The 15,180-nt window shown below is 45.6% G+C and overlaps 3 protein-coding genes across 6 annotated transcripts; all 3 read left to right on the top strand.

Annotated features, from left to right (window-relative positions):
* Positions 1 to 888: 888 nt before the first annotated feature.
* LOC148320516 (serine/arginine-rich splicing factor 1-like) lies at positions 889 to 4,146 on the top strand. 3 transcript variants are annotated; one of them, XR_015839646.1, is made up of 6 exons: positions 889 to 1,417; positions 1,942 to 2,102; positions 2,194 to 2,366; positions 2,715 to 2,999; positions 3,299 to 3,395; positions 3,672 to 4,146. XR_015839646.1 is itself a non-coding variant. In XM_088280282.1 (4 exons), exons 1-4 carry the CDS (start codon positions 1,224 to 1,226, stop codon positions 2,910 to 2,912), a joined length of 726 nt encoding a protein of 241 aa, XP_088136408.1. In that variant the 5' UTR covers positions 889 to 1,223; the 3' UTR covers positions 2,913 to 4,146. The 3 variants fall into 3 exon arrangements, 1 of the variants encoding a protein (XP_088136408.1); XR_015839645.1 differs by having other exon boundaries at positions 2,715 to 3,395; XM_088280282.1 differs by having other exon boundaries at positions 2,715 to 4,146.
* A 550-nt stretch (positions 4,147 to 4,696) lies between these two features.
* LOC148320515 (dynein light chain 1, cytoplasmic-like) lies at positions 4,697 to 6,384 on the top strand. Of its 2 annotated transcripts, none has more exons than XM_088279532.1 (3): positions 4,697 to 4,844; positions 5,506 to 5,649; positions 5,829 to 6,384. In XM_088279532.1, exons 2-3 carry the CDS (start codon positions 5,518 to 5,520, stop codon positions 5,964 to 5,966), a joined length of 270 nt encoding a protein of 89 aa, XP_088135658.1. In that variant the 5' UTR covers positions 4,697 to 4,844; positions 5,506 to 5,517; the 3' UTR covers positions 5,967 to 6,384. The 2 variants fall into 2 exon arrangements, with proteins under 2 accessions (XP_088135658.1, XP_088135659.1); XM_088279533.1 differs by lacking the exon at positions 4,697 to 4,844 and adding an exon at positions 4,876 to 5,065.
* Positions 6,385 to 7,115: 731 nt separating this feature from the next.
* On the top strand, positions 7,116 to 15,047 carry heatr6 (HEAT repeat containing 6). The gene is made up of 19 exons (XM_088280468.1): positions 7,116 to 7,454; positions 7,598 to 7,705; positions 7,982 to 8,122; positions 8,192 to 8,307; positions 8,446 to 8,560; positions 8,697 to 8,798; positions 8,991 to 9,152; positions 9,217 to 9,434; positions 9,709 to 9,889; positions 10,408 to 10,614; positions 10,727 to 10,826; positions 11,126 to 11,592; positions 11,666 to 11,752; positions 11,944 to 12,078; positions 12,243 to 12,365; positions 12,787 to 12,911; positions 12,985 to 13,081; positions 13,284 to 13,488; positions 14,002 to 15,047. Exons 1-19 carry the CDS (start codon positions 7,149 to 7,151, stop codon positions 14,553 to 14,555), a joined length of 3,549 nt encoding a protein of 1,182 aa, XP_088136594.1. The 5' UTR covers positions 7,116 to 7,148; the 3' UTR covers positions 14,556 to 15,047.
* The last annotated feature ends 133 nt before the right edge of the window (positions 15,048 to 15,180 follow it).

Raw genomic sequence — 15,180 nt, 5'->3', positions numbered from 1 at the left:
TCTTATGACTCTTTTACACCACAAACTACACGGTACTAATGAAATAAATATTTTGTGTTGTTGAGACTTCCTCTGATGTTTGTTTCAAGTAAAAAAGGATATTGGGGGCTTTTAAAGGCCGTTACTTATTTTGAAATGTTGTAGTACAGTGTCCATTTATTACATTTTGGCACACAAACAAACATTCACATTTTCATTAATTAAGGATAAGATTTCATACATTAACAAATATTTAGTGAAATTAATATATTATTATGTTGTTTTATTGTGTATTTCATTGACTTTATATCTGTGTAATTTTGAGACAAAACATTTTTACATTTCAAATGATTAGGGATAAGTTGGTTAAAACCCACTTTAATTTATAATGCCAGTTTAAATCATGATTTTTCCAATGTAATTAATACATTTTTTGTCTTATGTATTTAATTTCATTTATATTTATCTAATTTGAGAACAAATCATTTGGCATTTAACATCACTATTGAATTAATTCCTACTTTTTTAAGTATTTAATTTAATTCATATGATTTTGAACAAACCACCAGTCTACTGTTTTATCAATTAATGTACAATTTTAATAATAATTTTAACAATTGTAATAAGTATGTCACATTTTAATTAATAAGCATAAATGTCATGTTTTCAAACGTATTAATTTAAGCACAAAGTTCACAAGCTCAGCTCACATTTTAATGGCTTAATTAAGGGACTGTTTCATCGACCATTTTTCACATTTGAATTAATAAAACGTTTATTGTATTCATCAACACCTTTAATTCACAACAAGATAAATCGGTGTTGGCGGGAAAACAGCGACACGCTCACCGATCACTGTCCACACGTTTCTCCAGTAGGCGGCAGTGTGCGCATCTCCCCAGCTGCATTTAAATAGTCCAACGAAGAAGACGTCGGTGTTGGCGGAAAGTGGACAGGCGAGCCCTTACGGATTTAGCGCGATCTTTTCCCTCCCACTTTCATACCTTGAGGATTTAACTGTACCGCGAGAAAGTCGTGTAAGAATATTGCCTGGCGCGTCCCCAGCGGCGAAGCGAGAACATCTTAACCCCAACCGCGCACTTCTTCTTCGTTTCAGCAGGGAAGACAGCCTAACACGCCAACTAGCCTCGCTCGCTAGCCTCAGTAGCTATCTAGCCAACCCATCCACTTGCACGCTACTACGTCCATTGTGCGCTAGTTAGTTAGCTAGCTTGCTCGCTAGCATGTCTGGCGGAGGCATTATCCGCGGACCGGCGGGGAGCAACGATTGCCGCATCTACGTCGGCAACCTGCCGCCCGACATCCGTTCCAAGGACGTCGAAGACCTCTTCTACAAGTACGGCTCCATCCGCGACATCGATCTGAAAAACCGACGAGGGGGACCGCCGTTCGCCTTCGTGCAGTTCGAGGACCCGAGGTGAGCGGGGAACGCATGGTCCCAATGGATTTGGCGCGGATAAAGTCGCCTTTTAACCGCAAGAATTGCGTTTTGAGGTATTCCATTAAGTATATGTCCACTTTAATGGCACGTTTGAATAAGCTTGAATGGGATAACACGAGGCTCTAATGGATCAAGCAAAAAGCATTAAAATCAGCCCTTATTAATTTCTGAGGGATGATTATTAAATTTAGATGAGGAGGACTCACTCTGGTTTATCCCCCAAAATTGACATTTCATGCAAGCAAATCATTTTCTTTTAGTCTGTAAATGATAGTTTTAAGGAAGTGACTTGATCTTATTTAAAATGTCTTTAATCAAGTTGCAAGTACATAAAAAAGAGCATTAAAAGACACTTTGTTTTTCTTTCTTGCGGCTTCTCTCCTATTAAAATGCTTCAAAGTAAAGGATTTATGAAAGACCGATACTTTGCCATCTACTCAAACTACTCAATTAAAGTATGAGTGTATATGTAGAAGATATGACTGTATTTAATTTGACAGGGATGCAGACGACGCTGTGTACGGTCGCGACGGCTATGACTATGATGGCTACCGACTGCGCGTGGAGTTCCCCCGAAGTGGTCGAGGCGGAGCGGCAGGCCCCCCCAGGGGCCGATATGGGCCCCCATCTCGGCGATCCGAGTACAGAGTCATTGTGTCAGGTGGGCCGCAGCGTTCACAGAATGCCGGTTTGGTGTAACACGAAATGTCTCTTTACCTGTGATTGTTGTTTTCTGTTTTTTTTTTTAAAAGGTCTTCCCCCTAGTGGGAGCTGGCAAGACCTGAAGGACCACATGCGAGAGGCGGGTGACGTATGCTATGCCGACGTCAACCGTGATGGCAGCGGCGTGGTGGAGTTTGTGCGCAAGGAGGACATGACCTACGCCGTGCACAAGTTGGACAACAGCAAATTCCGCTCCCACGAGGTATGCGGGGCTCAGGGGAAAGAGCCCGAAAATAAATGAATGAATCAATAACTTTATCATAACTGACATTTTTCCATCAATTTGATTTTAATGTTCCAAGTAGTTGACATTTGGCTATATAGTAATGAATAAATATCCACATTGAGGACAATATAGCAGGTGTAGTCACATTTTAAACATTTAACTTCTACACCCCCTTTTTTCACATCGTGATTCACAAAGGGGGCGTCCTCATGCATTACCCAAGCCACCTAATCCGGCTCCTCTTCGTGAGGGGCAGCAGCTTTTCCTCAAACCAACCATTGTGTTAAACATGTAGCACTTACCTTATTTCTTTTGTGTGCGCAGGGCGAGACGGCATACATCCGCGTGAGGATGGACGGCCACCGCAGCCCCAGCTATGACCGCTCGCGCAGCCGCAGTCGAAGCAAGAGCCGGTCGCGCAGCTACTCCCCCGCTCGCCGCAGCCGGGCCTCGCCGCGCTATTCCCCACGGCGCTCCCGCTCTCGGTCCCGGTCCCGTTCCCGCTCTCGCTCCCGCACCTAGATCCGCCGCCGCTGCCACCCTGACTTGGCGGAGAGCGGCGCGTCGGGAGGGGCGAAAGAAACGTTGGAGTTGGATCCCGTTTATCATGTATTTCTCATTAGCCCTGCCGTTTTGTGATTTTTGTTGCTTACCTCTCCCGTCCCCTTTTCCCCCCTCCCTTCAAATGTGTGTTGGGTGATTTTTTTTATTTTTTTTCACCTCCCTTCAATGCGTGTTGGGTGAATTATTTGTTTTTTATTTTTTTATTTGTTGTTTCATTTTACTCACCTTTCCTTCATTTCCCACCCCCTATTTCCCGCACCTTGAATGCTGCCGCTGTTGCTGTGCTTTTTATTTGGCTTCTCAAAACATTATATCCGCTGATCTTCTTGTGTGTCTCTCTGTAGAGATCAGAGCGGCAGGATAGGATGGGAAGAGAAGGAAACAGTTCAAATTAGGATAAACAGGAGGAGGAGGAGGAGGATACAAATGTGGCACGCAATGGTATGATGGTTGTGCCTTTACAAACATCTAATTGTGAGGCTGTTAACACATTTTTACACTTAAAATGGCGCCCCATTGATTCTCAATACTCAACCCCTAACCCCAGAAATAAGCTTCTGCATCCATTTTGTTTGTAGGTGGTGTCCCCCCCACCTATTTTTTTTCTTTGTAGTTTTCTTCAACCCTCTTAAGTGACATCAAAATGTAGATATTTTTCCGTTCAATGCGAAGGTGTGATTCTAACTCCTTCTCTTTGGTTCTGCTGGTATTCTGAAGGTTTGGACTGGGCTCATTGTCACCCCATCCGGAGCCGGATCAGGATTTAGGATTTTTAGGCATCAGGATGGATACAAGGAGCAGGAGCATTGGAGATTTTTCTTTGTTCGTTTGTTTGTTTGTTGTTTGTACCAGGAGAAGCTCCCACATCCAACCTTTCAAGCATTGTAGTTCTATAGTCAAATCTAATTCGGCGTCCCCAAAGAAACTCATTTAGTGGTTATTTTACATGTTGTGGAAATTCATAATTAGTAGAAGTGTTATGTTATGACTTCAAATCTTTTTTTTTTTTATTATTGTTGGAAAAGGAAGAGCTTGGATCAAAACCACAAGGGGCTTCCAGAAGGTGGGGGGAAATGTGGTTTTTATTTTCTTAAATCCGCTTTGTCCTGACGAGATGGTTTTTGTTTTTTTCTTAAGTAGAGTCTCCGGTGTCATCAGAGCTTTATTCTCTTTTAATAAAATTCAAAACGTATGCCATTGTCTGGACTGATCTCTTGTGAATGTTATGGAAACGTGCGACTTCTTAAATGTTTCTTTGTGTACATGCGCACAGTTAGAAAATACAGTAAACATTTAGTAGTTCCAAGTTTATATTATGGTACGCTTGGAAGAGATGCAATGAAACGTTCTCGAGAATGCAATTGTTGCGCTCTCCCGGGATGACCACGTTTTATGCTAAATAATCGAATTCGTGCATGCATTTTGCGTCCGTGGTGCTTCTTTACTCATACCCTAAAGACTTATCGCCCGATCACATGGTGAGCAGAATGTAATACCGTCGCTTCTTTATGGCGTCACCATCCGCAAATTGAGATTCTCCGAAACTACTTGTTTCGCCTCCTACCCGTTTAATTCACCCCATTAGACAAATATAAACAAAATTATGTTTTACGACACGGAAATTTTCGTCTTAATTCGCGTATTGTTCAAATGTGCTCTTCGATTTACCCAATTTCGCGCCGAGATTTGGGAGGGAGATAGAGCGGTGCATTATGGGAGGAAACAAAATGCAGCCGTCATACCCGGAAAAAGCCCACGGGAAGCAGCCAATCAGAGAGCAGGCACGAAGGGAAGGGCGGCACCTGGGAAGAACGCTCATTGTTGTTCAGTCATACCGACTCTCTTCACCGCTCGGTGTGACCCTGCTGCACTACAATTCGAAGGAAAAAGGTACGCTTACTTGTGTGTGCTGTTGCCCAGTGATGCAAATTTATATGTTTGCCAAACAGCTGCAGTCGCACTAATTGCTTTTTTTAATTGTGATCTCACGTGACAGTCACTCACCTGTGTTTGCGAAGTGATGCTAATTGTTAAGCATAAATATTTTTCGTACTGCACTCCAATCCAACACTGTGGGCCATTGAGCGATTTTGAAGCCCGCACGTACAAAGGTAATTGATGGGTGAAATTGATTTATTCATATGCAGGAGCTAAACGTGATTGAATGGACTGCACTTTCGAATAGTGTGGTGGGCAAAGTTATTTTAATGCATTGTGACTCTAGTCAGGCCTAATGATTTAGCACGCCCGGCCTTGAGTGGAGTTTGTTTGCATGCTCTGCGGTTGGGTTTTTTGCAGCTACTTTATGTTGCTTCCTCCCACATACCAAAAAATAAATGAAAAAAGATGCATGTTCGAAAAAAACGTAACATTTTCTGAACGTGTAAATGCTTGTCTAAAAGTCCCCTTTAATTGATCCGTGCCCAGTCCAGGGCGTACCTGACCTCTCCCCAATGTCAGTTGAGAGATGCTCAACCTTACCTGTGAACCAAATAAGGACAAGTGTAATCGAAAATAGACAACTGAATCTAATTCTCTTTGATTTTTGCAGTCTACAGCCAATATGTCTGACAAGAAAGCTGTGATCAAGAACGCGGACATGTCCGAAGAAATGCAGCAAGATGCTGTGGACTGCGCCATGCAAGCCATAGAAAAGTACAACATTGAGAAGGACATTGCTGCCTATGTCAAAAAGGTGCGCATAGACTTATATAATACAGATTTTTAAAACGCAAGAGACTTCAGCAATGTGTTTTCTTGATATTGCATGTGATGTATTCCGGATGACCAAAACGGCACATTATGTTTAGAAAAAAAAACAACCTCACTCCCAGGATAATCATTCATTTAACTGTATGTTCTGGACTCTTGCAGGAATTTGACAAGAAGTACAACCCCACGTGGCACTGCATTGTGGGTCGGAACTTCGGCAGCTACGTGACGCATGAGACCAAGCACTTTATTTACTTCTACCTCGGCCAAGTGGCCATCCTGCTCTTCAAGTCAGGCTGAAACTGCCCCATCTACCAGCCATTAACAACTCCATTCTGTCCGTCCGTCAGCCACTCTGCAGACGGGACTCCTCAAAAGTTTCCTGCGCAGACCTTTTGTTACTAAACGAAGGAGACGATGGTGCTGTGTCGACCACATTTTGGGCGGTATTTGTTTTGTTATCCCCGACTGATGCTCGTGTGTGCATTTATTTCATTTTGATGCTTCATTTCTCTTGGGATTAAAGGACGCAGTGTTTTTGTTGTAAAAGTCTTCATTTTTGTGCCTGGCTGTTGCCACCACGCAAAAAAAAAAAAAAATGTCAGACTTAGAACTTCACTGTTGCTGTAGTCCTTCCTTTCATGTGTTGTTCCATGGTGTAATTTTGCTTTGACACTGCACAGCAACACTGTGGGAATTAAATATTGTCTTGTATTTACATGGTTACGGGAATTTGTCTTTATTTGCAATCAAAAACCAAATTATACAATTTGGAATTTACTTGATGTTTATGCCTACTGGTTGAGTGAGGGAAAAGTAGGGTCAAATTACTGTGGGTTAAAATTAAATCCGAATCAGAAATCCCTTTATTGTCATTGTACTCAAGAGTGCAACGAGATTAGAAAGCTCCCCTCTCCAGTGCAATACAACAATAATTCAGATAAATATATAAATTAGATAAATAAGAGAATAGTTAGTGCAATGGAAAATAATACTGAATAGGGTATATAAAAACACATCACGTTGCTGTTCTGCAAGGTACGGGTGGTCGTGTGTGTATGTAGCAAATTGTCAAAGTTATCTATATACATAGCTATATCTGAAGTACGTTTATACCCATTTAGTTCCACAACAATAACTTGTTTTGCAAAACGTATTTTATCAGAGCCATAATGTATTCTTAGATAAAATCTTAACACTGAATTGTCCCTATGTGTGATTATGAGTGTGAATGGTTCGTCTTTGGGATCCAGCAAGGTCGTGACCCTCGTGAGAAAAGGCGGCCTGAATAATGAATGGATGTATTTTATAATGTAGAAAATGAAGTTCAAAATATGCATCTTTAGTCGGTCATTTTCAGCCATTTATGTCATCGATGCTGCATTGACTCTCCAACCCCTCAGGTGGCGCTCCAAAAGACATTTTTTTGCCTAGCCAACAGATTAAATCCAACGAAGAAGTTGTGACGGAAGACAAACCAAAATGGCGGCTCCTAGTGCATTACCGGTGTCGGCTGCTCCTGTCACCCGCCGCGACTCACCGTTTTTCCCCTCGGTGCCCCTGTCCGCCGATGCGGCTCCGTTCACGCCTCAGGGGGCCGACGTGTGGCAGCGCGGCGCACGGCCGCAGACGGAGGCCGAGCGGCTCTTTTGCCACTGCGCCGCTAAACTCCGATGGGTGCGGGCGGACTCGAGTCACCTGCGGGAGGAGCTCCACCTCCTTTTCGACCAGCTCATCTCCGAGAACTTCAACCGCAACTTGGAACCCAACATAAACATTCTGCCGGAGGTGAGGGGATGGCACTTGGAGGTGTTATTGTCTTGTTCCAGGGACCAAAGTCGCCCGTGAAGAATGCGCTTGTCCTTGGGTTCAATGGTGAAATGATGTACGTCTAACAATTTAAATGAGAAAAGGATCACTCTAAATTTCAGGATGTTTGCATCCTGCTGGTGAATGCCAGCCGTCTTGTGCCGATGAGTCAAGAACATTTGGTTGTCAAACTGTGCAAGGTCGTGCATCATCTCCTGAACCAGCTCAAAGTAAGTAACTCTTTCCTCAATTCATTCGAAATAAAGGTCTCCATCCAATAAATGGTCAGAAAAGTACATCAGCGATGGTATATTTTCGTCCAGCTCGTCCCACTTAATCAACTTGAAGAAAGAAACACCTTTCCCTAATTAGATGCTTCCTTTTTTTTCTCAGAAAAAATCAAATGTAACTTGTGTGTTGTTTCCTCAGATAGTGACCTTTCGCATTTCTGAAGGCCGTGCCTCTATTAGCTGCTCTGAAGAAATTAACATGTTTTTTATTTGAAGGTAATCATCGACGAGCAGACGCTGGACGTCCTGCTGAAGTACATGACGGTGGCGTTGGAAGCGTGCAGCACGTGGACGCACCTCGGGATCCTGCAGGCGCTCGCCACCATCGTCTACGGCAATGGACCACAGTGCCACCAGGTGCCATGTCTCACACGCGCTCCCTGACCACTACTGCTGCAACACCAACATAAATTTACCGTTTTCCAGCACCTTGACAACCTGCTGGGCGAAGACGGAGTCCTCCTGCGCTACAGTGCCCCTTCTCAGCCTGATATGGATCTACGTCACGTGGTCCTCACCTGTATGGCCAACCTCTGTGTCAGGTGGGCCTTATATCCACAGCCCCCCGGGTACAAATATCTAACTTTTGAAGAGCGCTGTCATTAAACGCACGCATGCACACGCTCACGCAATAGCCAGTGTGTGTTTTGTAGCTTTTCTTGCGCTTTGTCTCCTCCCAGGATTTCGGGTCAGCCGCCGCTAGATGACGTGCACAAGAGTGTGTGTTTCTCCGTCTTCCTGCAAACACTGCAGCCGTCCCAACCAGACGACGGCGACGAACTCTTTTACTGCATTGTAAGGACGGTTTGGTTATTTGTTTGGAGCTTTTTATTGTCAGAATAACATTTGGGCTGATTTTGAAGGTGGTGCTTACGCAAATGATTCACCTTCAACCAGCAGCTGAGAATGTGTGTTGCATTCGCTCGTGCAGGTGCTCCAAGCCGCGCTAAAAGGCCTCCATTGTTGTCTGTTGGGCGGGAAGTGGAAGTTTGGCGGCGGTGAGGTGGTTGGATCAGTGTTGGCCGCTCTCAAGGTAACAAATTTGATTTAATAACGACTGAAAGCGAAATAAGGTTTAATTTTTGCCCGTCTGTGTATCCCGCCACTTTTTATTTTAATACAGTGTGAGATGGTTATCGGTTAGGTTTAGCTTGGGATAGGGTAGGTAGATTTAGGGCCTGTCAAGTGCCTAGCACTTGTACTGATATGGGCGATGTTCTCGCAGAGGCTCATGTTCCAGGGAGCTCCAGGCGTCAGCGTGGAGTGGCCCGCCGTGCTCTACCCGGCACCTCTCCCGCACTACGAGAGCACACCTGCACGCAAACCCGACGACGAAGCCCCAAAACCGGCTGAGGCGGCGAAGGACGGCGGAGGGAAAGCGCCTGCGGTGAGGCAGTGGACCTCCAGTGTGCTTCTTTGGACATGATGAGTCTCAATGTTTCCTTTTGCAGAACAAGAAGAAGAAGTCCAGAGGGAAGGTTAAGAAGGCAAGTGTTGAGGAAAGCAGGCGGGACGACGACGATGGCGACAGCGAGCCGACGGTGTTGACGCCTCACAAAATGGGAAGTGAGGCCAAACCTTCTGCGGTTTCTCTGTACCCCTCGTGGAAGCGGAACACTTCCGATTCTGAATTTTCTGACCCGGAAGGCAGCGCGCAAAGCAAGCTAAGGTAGTGACGCGTAGAAGCTTTCAATCAAATTGTGCTTGGGTTGTCATTATGCACACAATGAAATAATACACAAGAAAATGGTGACCGGTCATGAAAGGCTGTAAAATGGAATTTAAATTCAAAACAATCATGCCATACAAAATATGTATCAGTTGCACTAAGTTTTTCATTTAATTTTATCTATTTATTTATATGTAGTTATTCATAGGGAACGAATAAATGAAAATGAAGATGGCGACGCAATGCTAAACAATCCCTTTTCTTCCCCCGCCAGGCTTAGTCACGCCCGCGTTCGCCAGGGGGCGCTGCACTGCCTGCTGGCCGTGGTCAAGTGGGTGGAGAAGCGCACCCTGTACGGCTACTGGTCCGCCTTCATTCCGGAGGCTCCTGTCGGAAACGGAGCAGCACCGCCGCTAACGCTGCTCACCATCATCCTAAAAGACCCCTCGCCCAAGGTCGGCCAACACCACCACTCGACCACGCCCTCCCATATCGTGCTATCGAGAAGGCTGTCATTTTTTTTTCCGCACAAAAATCCGCTTTTAATAGATCCACCACCACCACAGCTTTCATTATAGAAAAAACAAATGACATAATTTGATTTTTCCTTCTGGGATTCACTTTTATTTCTTCTCATGACAAATCTGCTTGAAAACAGTTTTTCCACAAAAATAAGAGATTTTTTTCCTTACGCATAATGGGAAAATAGGTGCCTCCTCTTGGGGAACCTTTGCCAAAACGCACTACCGTTATAAATTCTGGAGTCACATAGGAATCCTTATTTTTAATAGAAAAGCACTTGTGCGCACTCATTCATATTTACTCGTGTACCTTTGTATGCATATATTCATGTCATTGCTAATGTGGGAAAAAACGAATCTCCATGGCCCACCCTCCTCAAACTTCGGTTGTGGTTGTGATTGCTCTTTTCTCGTCAGGACGATGCAAAAACAATGTTAAACTGGTTTCCTAGGTCCGTACGTGCGCGCTCCAGGCGCTGTCGGCCATGTTGGACGGTTCCCGGCAGTTCCTGGCCGTGGCGGAGGACACGGCGTCGCCGCGCACCTCTTACACGCCGTTCTCTTTGACCTTGGCCACCGCCGTGCGAGAGCTGCACCGTTCCCTCAGCCTGGCTCTCATGGCTGAAGCGTCTCCTCATACCCTCACGCAGGTCATAAAGGTATTCATGCACGCATTCCTCTCTTCTGATTTGTTTTCATTTGGAAATTCTAATTACTCAATTACCTTTTGCTATTCATGAAGTTAAAAAAAAAAAATTCCTGTGTTGTCAGTGTTTGGCCCACCTGGTGTCCAACGCGCCGTACCACCGCCTGAGGCCTGGCCTGCTCACCTCTCTATGGAAGCAGATACGACCATATGTGCGCCACAGAGGTCATTGTTTAATTGCATACGAGGACATTGCAAAATTATCGAGCACCCGTCGTTCAAAGTGGCCATTTTAGTTTCCAGTTGTGCTTCACTTCACAACGTTTGATGACTCAACGTGAAAACCTTGACAAAAATGATGACCCAGGAGCCGTTTTATGAACATGAAATTTGTTAGGCATGACTGTCATGAGTAGACCCACTAAAAAGTCTCATGCATGAAAAGACACAGCGGCTATTTTCGGCTCAGTTTGATGAATCCGCTCCTAAAGTGAATGCAACCATTTTATTTCTCGTGTCCTCAGACACAAACGTGCGAGTGTCGGCCCTGACGCTCTACGGCGCTCTGGTGACCACTCAGGCGCCGCTTCCCGAAGTGCAGCTTCTCCTCCAGCAGCCGGAGGGCAGCAACACGAGCGGTGGCGCTTCCTTCCCGCCGCAGGACTCTCGCGCCCTCAGCTGGCGACAACCCGGCGACAGCCCCTCGCCGCGAGCTCCTCGCACGCCCACCGAGGCGGAGGGCGGCCCGCCGTGGCTGCTGACGCTGTGCGCCGCGCTGGTGACGCAGCCCAGGGGCGAGCAGTCGGACAGTGAGGGCGGCGGAGGCCTGGCCCTGGAGGCGTCGCCCGTCCGCCTGGAGGCCCTGCAGGTGCTTTCCCACCTGGTGCGAGGTTACATCTCGCTGACGCAGGCTTGCCTTTGCGAGATCGGGCAGCTCTGCGCTCGCTGCCTGGCCGAGAGCAACCCTTCCATACAACTCCACGGTGCTAAGGTCCGTGCAGTTTTTCAGGAAAATGTTGGCGTTATAATTTGAGCGTATTAAGAGTCACGTGGCTTTTGTGCAGCTGCTCGAGGAGCTTGGAACAGGAATCATTCAGCAGTACCAGGCAGAGAGCGATGTTCCAGTGGCCACGCGGGTCCCCCTGAACCAAGTATGCTGACGTTGAGACACAGATTGAAAAATGTTTTGGGGGGAAAATTCCAAGACCCACCTAAAATGAAAGCTTTACCTGAAAGTCTCTTATCCCAAACTTTTTCTTGGAAGAAATTTTCTTCATTTTATTTTTGAAATGACTTTTAAGGCATGTAAACAGACATATATTTCATGACCTCTCATCAAAAGGTGGTGACGTTCTGGACGGAGGTGCTGAGCGGGCCGCTGAACGGCGCGCTGCAGAACCAGCAGCATCCCACGCTGCAGACCAGCGCCTGCGACACGCTCGCCTCCATCCTGCCGCAGGCCTTCGCTCAGCTGCCTGTGAGTTACACACTTTTTTTATTTTTGTATTTTTTTTGCGACCCCTCTAGAAAATATTTTTTAAAAAATGGATCTAGCAACAAATCTAGTGATTTCTGGAGGCTCCTCAAACGCGGATACTTATCCCACCAAATCCAGACTGCAAATGCAAATTTGTTGTGCAGGACAAGATGCAGCTGATGTGCATCACCGTCCTGCTGGGCCTCACCTACAGCGACAGCGACCTGGTCAAGATGGCAGCCGTCAGGGCTCTGGGCGTCTACGTCCTCTTCCCTTGCCTGAGAGAGGTATAGGGCAGCCTTCTTCTTTGTTGCTTATAAAATCATAAAAAAAAGATTGCTCTCGTGTAAATGGCTGATTTTGAGATCAAATGCAGAGCTGATGATTCATCTCTCTCACACACATGATGTCGGATTCGGGACGCTGAGCTTAATCTATGCACCCTTTCAGTGATATGTAGACATCTACAGAAGTGTATTGCATTTATTTGGGGGAGACAAAAAAAATAATGTAAATATTTTTGGGTTTTTTTTTTTTTTAATATACTTTTTTTGCGTCTGTATTTCAAAGTACTTTTTTTACAGTTATTTATTGAATATTGATTTCCCCCCCCCCCCCCCCTCTCCTTTCTTTACAATGAATGTTCCTGAGAAAACATCCTGCTTAATTAGTGAAATTCTGAGCCATGTTGTTTTGTGTTGATATAAGGACTTGATGTTTGTGGCGGACACAGCCAACGTCATCCTCGCCGCCCTGGATGACCGATCGTCCAACATTCGCGCCAAGGCCGCCTGGTCTCTTGGTAACCTGACCGACACGCTTCTCGTCAACATGTAAGACTTAATCAAACGTGCGTGTGTGTGAGGGAGCCTGTGTGAGTGATCTTTTGCTTCCCGGCTCCTCCAGGGACTGCGTGGAAGTCGACTTTCAAAAGGAGATGTCGGACATGTTGCTGCTAAAGATGCTGCAAGCGGCCACGCGGGCGGCAGCGGACAAAGATAAGGTGACACCTTTGTATTTCCAAGTTAAAATCTGTGCAGATGTTCTAGTTGGCTTTTCAGGACATTTTTGTCATCATAGGTACCAAAAAGTAGTTAAATTGTAGATGCACCAAAGATAACCCCAAAATAAATTTGTGCAGACTTTTTGCACAGATTATTGTGACATTAGTTACACAAATTCTGTGTTTATTTTGTCCCGCCCAGGTGAAGTGCAATGCAGTGCGAGCCCTCGGCAACTTGCTGCACTTCCTGCGTGAGGGTCAGCTGAGTCGCGCGGCCTTCCGGCAGCCTCTGGAGGACGCCGTGAGAGCTCTGGTCAAGACCGTGCAGTCGGTGGCCACCATGAAGGTGCGCTGGAATGCCTGCTACGCTCTGGGCAAAGCCTTCAAGAATCCAGACCTGCCGCTCGGTAAGGGGACCAACAATTGACCAAATGTCTCAATCCTGTGATTGACAGCTGAGCAATTTTATTTTTTCCCCCGAAACTGTAATTATATGTACAGAATGAGAGAGAAAAAAAAGATAATTACCAAAAATTCACTGAGGGAACAAACAAATACACTTTAATTCAGCCAATATCACAATTGCATCATCAAAAGTCTTATATTTGTTGCATTCATTTATCTATTTTTTCCTTTCACATTGGTTAATTAACATTTATTCACTATGTATTATTTTGTTCCATTTAGCTCATTAAATATGTTGCTTTATCGTAATTAGCAAAAATCAAAACAATTTTCCCTATTAAAATGAATTTAAATGCCAATCTGTTCCAGGCCACCACCAAAAAAAACTATTTTCTTTATCCCATGATTTTCATAAAGAAACATCGCACTGTATCGTAAAATTTAAATGATTGTAAATATGTGGAATATGGAAATGTATATGTCAACATTGCTTCAATGGTGCCCGCTTCGTTTAGAGTCCGCCTGCTGGTCTGGTGACGCCTTGGCCGCCCTCTGCAACGTGGTGGCCTCCTGCAAGAACTTCAAGGTGCGCATCAAGTCAGCAGCCGCCCTGGCCGTGCCCGCCCACCGCCGTTGCTACGGCGACACCGAGCGCTTCGGGCACGTTTGGCGCTCACTGGCTGCGGCGCTCCGGAGCAGCGAGGATATGCACGACTTCCTGGAGTACCGCTACAGCGCCAGCCTGCGCCACACGCTCTCACGGGCCCTTTTGCACCTGCTGCGCCTCGGGCTGCCGGCGGACCTACCCGCAATCTCCGCCTCGCTGGCCGGCGAGGAGGGCGACGGCGTCAGGGAGCACCTGCTCAAGTACCTCCGGGCCGAGGGGACGCCGGGGGAGGAGAAGGACGCGGCGGTGGGGGACACTTTTGACCTGCAGCAGAGAGTCCAGAGTCTGCAGCAGGTGGTTCAACGACTTAAGGCGACGGAGGCTGACACGGAGGAGAAGAGCGGAAAAGAGGCTCTGATTTGTTTCCTGGAGGATTTGCTGAAAGACTGCGAGGAACCTTGACAAACTTGCAACGAAACAGAGACACCCTTGTGCCTTAATGGAACCTTTTTATTGAACACCATGAAAAACAGCTTTTTTTAATTTTTTATTTCATGTTACCTGATCATTTCAACACGTCTACTAGCTCATTTACGTTTGCCTTTAATGGTCAATTAAAAACTCAGGACATGTCACCAAAAGCACATTTGACATGTTGGAAGCACTTTTAAGTGATGAGCTCAAATATTCATCCATCCATTTTCTATACATCTGGTTCTGATTAGTGCCACGGGTAAGCTGGAGCCTTTTGCAGCGGACTTTGGGTGAGAAGCGGGCAAAACCCTGTACTGGTCCCCGAGCCAATTGCAGGACAAATAAACAGCCTTTCCTGTTCACATTTCCACATTTCAATGGACAATTTAGCAAACGTGGTAAGAACATGCAAGGAAGGCTGGAGCCTTAATTTAAACCTCAGAGACTCATATCCTCCGAAATAAATAAAATGAAAATGTTTCATTTGTTGTGTTTTTATTATTTCTCTGTGAACTTTCAACAACGACTTAGGCAATTATGCAGTTCGGTTAATGAAATAAAGAAGTAGAATTCGGACTTCCCACTGTTAGGTCTCTTCAGTAGAACAGTTTGG

This window comes from Idiotropiscis lumnitzeri, chromosome 17 (assembly GCF_059441095.1).
Source record: "Idiotropiscis lumnitzeri isolate Australia: NSW breed Sydney's pygmy pipehorse chromosome 17, RoL_Ilum_1.0, whole genome shotgun sequence".
NCBI classification, from domain to species: Eukaryota; Metazoa; Chordata; class Actinopteri; order Syngnathiformes; family Syngnathidae; genus Idiotropiscis; species Idiotropiscis lumnitzeri.
The sequence above is the reverse complement of the archived record's forward strand: the minus strand, read 5'-3'. Positions and strand labels throughout refer to the sequence as shown.